Here is an 8,567-nt window from a genome sequence, read left to right as displayed (position 1 = left end):
GACACCCACGCACCAACTAGGACGTCATTCTCTTGTCTCCGCCAATGAGCGGTCGGGTGGGGGGCGGGGCAACAGGAGGCCCAATTGCCATAGAAAACAAATAATCTGCAGTACAACTGTTCTATAACCACAGTCCTCGCCTCTCAAACCCCTGGAGTAAACTCCTGGGCAAGGCACTTGTTAGGTACTTTCCACATTCCTTGTTGCCTGGAAAATCAGAGTGGAATTCCTCCCTCCTACCAGAACAAGGGCCTTTTTTCCACTAGCTCCCACAGACTTGCAGAACACACACCGCAACTTTGCGCTTGCTACCTTCACAGGCACTGGGAGTCCAGCGCTACCTGAGGGCGGGGAGCGGCCCCAGTGCGCAGGCGTGCATGCCTTGCGGAGGCGAGGCTGTGGCGGCCCAAGGCAACCTGGGAGTTACAGTCCTTACGCTAGCAAACCTTTAACCAATCCTGGGGCCTCTGGGACTACATTTCCCAGGAGCCTCCGCGCCCTAGGGGCGGGGGGCCTCGTTCGTTAATGAGCTTGAGGAAGTCGCGGCGCGGCCCACCAGGTTCCAAAACAAGGAAATGAAGGCGGGAGGCGGGACTGGTGGTGCCTGCGGGAGCCGCCGCTGCCACCGCCGCGGAGGAGGAGGAGGAAGAGGTGGAGGAGGTGGTTGCCGCGGCCGCTGAGGAGTCCCTTGCTGAAGGCGGACCGCGGAGCAGCGGGCGGCGCGCGCGCGCCCGAGAGGCGGCTGTTGGAGAAGTGGAGCGACAGCCGCGGGGGGAGGAGGAGGAGGAGGGACTGAGCGGCGGCGGCCCCCGCGTCCCGGTGCCTTTATGGGGGAAGCAGACAATGGATTATGATTTCAAGGCGAAGCTGGCGGCGGAGCGGGAGCGGGTGGAGGATTTGTTTGAGTACGAAGGGTGCAAAGTGGGACGCGGCACCTACGGGCACGTCTACAAGGCGAGGCGGAAAGATGGGTAAGAGCAGGGGCGGGGGGAGTAGGGTCGCTCGGGTCCTCGCCCTGCCGGCGGCCGGGCGGGATGGGCGGGTCGGAGCCCAATCGGACCGTTCCCGAGGGAAAAGGCGGAGGTGGTCGCGGGGCCAGGTCCTGGGTTGGACTCTGAGGGACGCTCCTTTTGTCCCCCGCGGGCCCGTCTCGCCCCTCGAGCTCCCGCGGCGCAGCCTAGTCGGGGGCGTTGGTCCCATCCCGTAGGGGGCTCCCCGCGTACACGGAGCAGGCGGCAACATGAGTTGGGACCTTGGCTAGAGGTGGAGTTTGTGGGGTCTGGTGTCCTGGGAAGACGCGGAGGACGGGACTGGGAGAGCTCCGCCGACGAGTTGCCGCTACGGCTGTGGGCTGGTGACGGTGGTTGTTGAACTTCCAATCGGCTGAGCCCCTCCCGGGGGCGGCGGTTTGAAACCTCGCCGCGGAGGCAGTCGGGCGACTGAGCGCCGGTGTCCCCGCCAGTCTCCGGGGTCTGACCCAATCCGCACGGCAGTCCCAGCCACGACCTCCGCCCCTCGGACCTGCTAGCCGGAGTTGGTCCTTCAGCGCAGTCCCTCCCGTCCCTGTCGTTTACTCGATCCATTCTCACCCGCCCCCCGATTTCACATTTTCTGAGTTCCGCACTTTCCTTCCGATGTGGGACATCCTGAGAGAGTAACCGCGTTTTGCCCGTGAGAACTTCACAGTTCTCGGGCACCTCTTTTCCCCCCACCTTGGGTATTCTTACGTTCATCACTCCATCTTCTGCCCAATGACTACGTGCAGGGGTTTACTGGGCACCTAGATTATCAAGAACGGAATACGGAGTGACACAGAGGTGGGCCTGAACCTTTGTTTTCCTGGGAATTGAGGGAGAACCGTAGGACCTCCTCGGGAATCTCCTACCGAATGTTCTCTCAGAAGTGGAGCTGGACGAAATTATGAGTAGTTGCGCTCGTACTGCAGGACAGGTGGAACCAGCTCTATGTGAAGGGTGGCTTTAAACCAGTCATTACCGCACGTTCCATCCTTGCAGGAATTCCCCTCCCCCAGGGTTGGGGAGTCCAGAAAGATCTGCCTGCTATGGTTAGACTATAAATTATAGACTGTCAGAATATAAAGAAGAGAGCTTTAGGATCGTATCGAACGTTTTTGAATAAACTGAATATCAGCCACGCTGACATTAGTAAGATTTGAAGGGCCACTTTCTGCGCACGCTGTTGTAATTTGATACGGTAGGTTTCTGAACTCTAGGACCGAAGTAGGTAGGGGTGTGTGTGCGCGCGCGCCCACTAATTTCATGAAGGGAAGAACGAAACGCAATTACCGTAAAGTTTTGGAGACATTTGCCCCTAGTTTTTTCCCCCGTGTCTGGATTTGGGTGTCAAGAATTATGATTCTCTATACAAAAAATTTCACGAAAGTTTTCTGTGAAAGTACGTTGAAAATTACAAAGTACTATACAAATGTTAAGGATTATTACGTAGTTTTTTTTTTTCTCGTTATGCTTAAACAGGCTGGATAGTACTCAGTTGTTTGTAAACTTTTCTCATAATTTTTTCTCGTAATTACCAGGTGTTCTTGAATGAGTATCATGGAATGTGAGGGACTATAATTAACTTTTATTTTCTTTTTGAAATATCTACTTGTAATATTGGTGTTCCTGTGGGAGTCTTATCAGATACATTTGGGGAAAGCACATCAGGTTTTCCTATTTAGACAATGGCATTACAAAATAAAAGTGGTTCTTTTCACATTCCTCGTGGTAACTTTGTAATATACTTGATCTAGGATTTTTAAATGTAATAAAACTTCCTTTGTTTTTTTTGATTAAAATAGCTTCCTTTTAGCAGACAATTTATGAGAAAAGTTAAAAATTTTCTTCTGAATTGTATTTGAGTAGCATGAGCTTACAACAACAAAAAACACCAGATAATTTAATTCCTGTTTCTATTCTCTTTGACTATTTCCCCCTATAATAAAGTTATTGATTCAAATACACATCCTTCTTGAGTGAAATTTATTTGATTAGAAGTAATAAAGCTACTTTAATAGAGGAAGATGGTTCCATCACATCAGATCACTTTGTGTATCTTCAACATACTATGCTTTTTTTGGTGAACTTTTGGCATATGAAAGCATTCACTTAAATCACTATATAACATGTAAGAAAAACCATAATAAAGGTTTTCTTCTTGGACCAAGAGTCTCATGAGATTTGAAGCTTTCAAGCATACACATCTCTTGTGGGCTGGTAGTGGGATTAATTTTATGTGTATTGATACCAGTGATTTGAAAGAACAAAAAATTTGTAGTGATTGTTCTAAACTGTGATGCAGATTTGTACAGTAAAGGATTTTGTACTCTAATCATGGTAAATTACAGTTTAGCTGTAATTTTTATTTTGGTGAACATAGAAAAATGTATAATGCTATTTAGGGAGCAAGAGAGAACTTACATGGTATATTAAAGAGCAGTTATCCTGGTGTATGTAGTGTAGTACATAACCCAAAAATTATTTGGGTCTTTAGAAGAAACACTGGAAGAAGTAACATAAAATAACATTAGAAAAATCTCTGTTTATAGTTTAATACTACAGCTTACAAAACTTTATAATTATTTTCCTTGAAATATAACTTTAATTTAGGCTATATTAATCATGCTATACACATTTAAAATTTACACTGGAAATGCAAGATTTGCATCTGATTTTTCACCTTTGGTAAAAATGCTATTTATTTCACCACCTTTTTTTGTTTTTTTGAAGGAAGAGTCTTAACTACCTTTTTTTAAAAATCAGGCTTAAAAGTTTTTTTTGAGGAGAAATAAGTTTGGAATGTTCCTAGACTTTTTAATATGAGCAAGAATTAGTAAAACAGTTTTTCTTTCAACATTAGTAAAAAGTCACACATAATTTATTATAAATCTCAAAACCATATTTCTCAAGTTGGAACCTTGTTTTGTTTTTTTTCCTTGATAAAGGAATACTGTTAAAAAATTCTATTGTCGATAAGAGGTTCAGACATGATTCCACAGGATAGTGTTATGTCTGAAACTGTTGTACCCAACATACTACTTTTAACTTTGCAGGTAGTGATTTAGTCTCTGGAACCACTCCAGTAAAAGAATGTTCCTTGTTGGATATGTATTATTATTGTTTTTTTGGATACCCATTTTTTTGAGAGAGAGTAATTGAAAGTGAAATGGCAGACAGAGACATCTTACAGTTTTTAGTTTTAGTTTTGCCTTAGGGTTTCAGATGACTAGTTGATGAGTGTATGTTAATATGCCATGAACTCCTTCACAAAGTAGGTACACAGGTAAATAATAGGTACAACAGTATCAGTCTGTTTTTGATGGGTTTTCACATTTGGTTGGTAATTATAATGGAGTTTCATATTTGCATTTTTACTAGAGACCAGAAGATTAAAGATGAATAGGTGTGATCACAGCATTTTAGAACTTTCAAGAGTTTTAGATAATCTAGTTCAGTTCATTTTATAAGTGAGAAAACCAGAGCTTCGTGAGGTTAACTGACATTCCCAAAATCCCAGCAAAGACCAAGCCTGTAACCCAGATCGCTTGACTCTGAGTTCTTGCATTTTTTTACTGTTTTCCTTCCTAATACCATGTAAGAAAAAACTATAAAGGCCATGTTACATCTAATCTTGATAATCTGATTGTATGAACTTTTTCTATGCAAAAGTTACTCTATACCAAAAAGTATGGAAAAGGGAAAATATCTCCTGTGAGGGATATTTAAATAAAGTAGGAGTGCAGGCCTGTAGATGCTACCAACACTGTACAGCTCCTTCTCATCTGGTTTCTCTTCATCCTCACTATCACTGCTTTTGGCCATCTGCTTTGCACAGTAGCCTCGTTGGTCTCTGCCATTAGTCTTTCTATAATCCAAGTTGCTGCCAGTGTAATTTCCTACAAAAAAACCCCCAATCTTGTATCTTTTCTTGGAAAACTGCGCATTCCCTATGACAAGATCAGATCCCATCTTAATTGTTTGCATTCTAATCCTGAAGTCTTTCTAGCCTTTATACCTGCCACCATTTCCCTTCTTTTTTCAAGCGCATACAAGTCATACGCAGCATTGAACCGTTCATATTTTCTAGGACTTTGCCGGGTTCTTTCATGTCTCTGTTTCTTTGTGCTGCATTCAAACCGGAATGGCTTTGCCCTGCCATGTCTCCCTATACCCCCATCCCCACAAATCTGGCAAACTGCTCACACTTCAATATGCAACTCAAATAGCTTTTCTCCTAGAAGCTTATTCACTCAGTGTGCCCATTTACTGTGCTTCTACCCCTCTTGGTTTTTATTTGTGTGATGTAACTTACGTGCTTTTAATCTGCCCCATAAACTATTAGCTGCAAAGGATCTTTATCATTCTATCTCCAGCACCTTGTTCAGAGGTGGGCATACAATACACACTAAAAACTTCGGCTGAATTAAAAAAAGCAAAAAACCAAAAAAAAAACCCTCTAAATTGGTAAAATTGGTAAACAATGTTCACTGAACTTAAAAGCAAATCAAAATACTTTCTAAAAGTTTATTTGCTTTAATGGTAATGTTTTCAGTAGTTATTTTGAAAGCCTGAAAGATAGTGATGTTGCTTGAGATTGGTGTTTAAATGTAAATATTTCTATAGCACTAATAGATCTAATGTATTTTTTCTAAGAAACTGCTACTTTTCAAGGTGGTTGGTTGATACATTTCTTTTAATGATATTGATAAGGAACAGGCAAATTATTTTGAGATAGTAAGCATTCTTTTCTCTTGTGCCAGCTATTTTAGAATTGCCAGACTAGTGATCTGCCTTCTGTGCTTTTACTGGCTATTTTACAGGATGCTTAGAAAATGTCAGGATTCATATTTTAGGAAGTTTTTTGAAAGTACTATATATTTATGTTCAAAAATTAACTTTAGCATAGTAAATGGACATTGGTTTGCATTTAATTAGTTCTTTTATCCAGTGCAAACATTTAAAATGTTTTTGACCCACAAAGGAGAGGTGGTGGTGCAGTGGTTAAGTGCCTGGCTGCTAACCAAAAGGTCGGTGGTTTGAACCCAACAGCCTGCTTCTGTAAAGATTACAGCCTTTGAAACCCTATGGGGCAGTTCTACTCCGTATTATAGGGTCACTATGAGGTGGAATTGACTTCACGGCAATGGGTTTTTGACCCCCAAGAGAAAGAGGTGTTCTTTTCAATAAATTTGTCTGGAGCAGCAGTCAGCAGACTTTCTGAGAAGAGGCAGATAGTATATACTTCAGGTTTTGTGGACCATACTATTTCTGTCCCAGTTACTCAGCTGTGCTGTTGGAGTGCTAAAGAAGCCATGGACATAAATAGATGAATATGAATGAGCATGGCTGTATTCCAATACAACTTTATTTACAAAAACAGGTGGTGGACTGGATTTGGCTGAAGTTTGCTGACCCCTGGTGTAGAGCAGTGAGCTCCAATAGAAGTTCCTGTGAGGATGAAATGTTCTGCATTATGCTGTCCTATGTGGTAGCTGCGAACTAAACGTAATTACTGAGCACTTGAAATATGGTTAGTGTGATTGAGAAACTGAATCCTTAATTCTATTTAATCATAATTACTTAACATATTAATTTAAATAGCCACATGTGGCTTTTATTAGTTGGCCTGGATCAAGTCACCTCCAACTCCTGGTGACCTTACGTATAATAGGACAAAACGTTGCCTGGTCCTGTGCCATCTTTATGCTTGTTGATATGTTTGAGTCCATTATTATGGCTATTGTATCAGTCCATCTCATTGAGAGTTTCCCTCGTTTTTGCTGACCCTCGACTTTATCAACATGATGTCCTTCTCTAGGATTGGTCTTTCATGATGACATGTCCAAACTAAGTGAGATGAAGTCTTGCCATCCTTGCTTTTTTTTTTTTTTATTGTACTTTACATAAAGGTTTACAGAACAAACTAGTTTCTAATTAAACAGTACATATATTGTTTTATGACTTTGGTTAACAACTCCATGACATGTCAGTACTCTCTTTTCTTGACCTCAGGTTCCCTATTACCAGCTTTCCTGTCCCCTCCTGCCTTCTAGTCCTTGCCCCTGGGCTCTTGTGCCCCTTTAGTCTTGTTTTGTCCTATGAATCTGTCTAATCTTAGGCTAAAAGGTGAACCTCTGGAGTGACTTCATTACTGAGCTGAAAGGGTGTCCAGGGGCCATACTCGCAGGGTTTCTCCAGTCTCTGTCAGGCCAGTAAGTCTGGTCTTTTTCTGAGTTAGAATTTTATTTTACATTTTTCTCCAGCTCTGTCCGGGACTGTCTATTGTGATCCCTGTCAGAGCAGTCGGTGGTAGCTGGGCACCATCTAGTTGTACTGGACTCAGTCTGGTGGAGGCCGTGATAGTTGTGGTCTTTTAGTTCTTTGGACTAGTCTTTGCCTTGTATCTTTTGTTTTCTTCATTTTCCTTTGCTCCCTTGAAGGGGTGAGACCAGTGGAGTATCTTAGAGGGCCACTCATAGGCTTTTAAGACCCCAGACGCTTCTCACCAAAGTAGAATGTAGAACATTTCTTTATAAACTATGTTATGCCAGTTGAGCTAGATGTTTCCTGAGATCATGGTCCCAACAGCCCTCAGCCCAGTAATTTGGTCCCTACCTAAGAGAGTTTGTATTTGTCCTTGGAAATTCGATGATCTTACCCTAAACAAGTTGTGCTGGCTTCCCCAGTATGTGTGTACTGTCTTACCCTTCACCAAAGTTAACCACTTATCTATTGTCTATTTAGTGTTTTCCACCCCCACCCCTCCCCTTCCTCATAACAATCAAAGATTGTTTCTTTTTGTGTGTAAAGCTTTTCATGAGTTTTTTTTCCCCTTTTTATTATACTTTAGGTGCAGGTTTACAGAACAAATAGTTTCTCATTAAACAGTCAGTACACATATTGTTTTATGACATTGGTTAACAACCCCACGGCATGTCAACCCTCCCCCTTCTTGACCTTTTTTTTTTTTCCGGTACAAATATACATAGCCAAAGGTACACCATTTCAAAAATTTCTACATGCACAATTCAGTGACATTGATTACATTCTTCCAGTTGTGCTGCTGTTCTCACTTTAGATGAAGGTTTACAGAACAAAATAGTTTCTCATTAAACAGTACACTTGTTGTCCTATGACAATGGTTAACAACCCCACTACATGTCAACACTCCTTACTCAACCTTGGGTTCCCTATCACCAGCTTTCCTGTCCCCTTCTGCCTTCTAGTCCTTGTCCTTGGACTGCTGTGCCTCATTAGTCTCGTTTTGTTTTATGGGGCTGTTCAATCCCTGGCTGAACAGTGAACCTTGGAAGTGACTTCACCACTGAGCTAAAAGGGTGTCTGGAGGCCATACTCTTGGGGTTTCCCTAGTCTCTTTAAGGCCAGTAAATCTGGTCTTTGTGTGGTAGAATTTTGTTCTACATACTTCTCCAGCTCTGTCCAGAACCCTCTGTTGTGATCTCAGTCAGAGCAGTGAGTGGTGGTAGCCGGGCATCATCTAGCTGTACTGGACTCAGTCTGGTGGAGGCCTTGGTAGCTGTGGTCCATTAG

General features: G+C 42.9%; 1 protein-coding gene across 13 annotated transcripts in view; it reads left to right on the top strand.

Annotated features, from left to right (window-relative positions):
- Positions 1 to 632: 632 nt before the first annotated feature.
- CDK19 (cyclin dependent kinase 19) overlaps positions 633 to 8,567 on the top strand; it is a 209,730-nt gene continuing 201,795 nt past the window's right edge. For 9 of the 13 annotated variants that reach the window (XM_023727657.1, XM_023727664.1, XM_023727661.1 and 6 more), the window contains exon 1: positions 6,091 to 6,546. In XM_023727657.1, the coding sequence (XP_023583425.1) occupies positions 6,544 to 6,546 (3 nt within the window). In that variant the 5' untranslated portion in view covers positions 6,091 to 6,543. Of the gene's footprint in view, positions 972 to 6,090; positions 6,547 to 8,567 lie in introns of those variants that run through there. The other 4 variants (XM_023727654.1, XM_004372464.2, XM_023727655.1 and 1 more) reach the window with 2 other exon arrangements.

Source organism: Trichechus manatus, unplaced genomic scaffold, assembly GCF_000243295.1.
Source record: "Trichechus manatus latirostris isolate Lorelei unplaced genomic scaffold, TriManLat1.0 scaffold00017, whole genome shotgun sequence".
Lineage (NCBI taxonomy): Eukaryota > Metazoa > Chordata > Mammalia > Sirenia > Trichechidae > Trichechus > Trichechus manatus.
The sequence above is the reverse complement of the archived record's forward strand: the minus strand, read 5'-3'. Positions and strand labels throughout refer to the sequence as shown.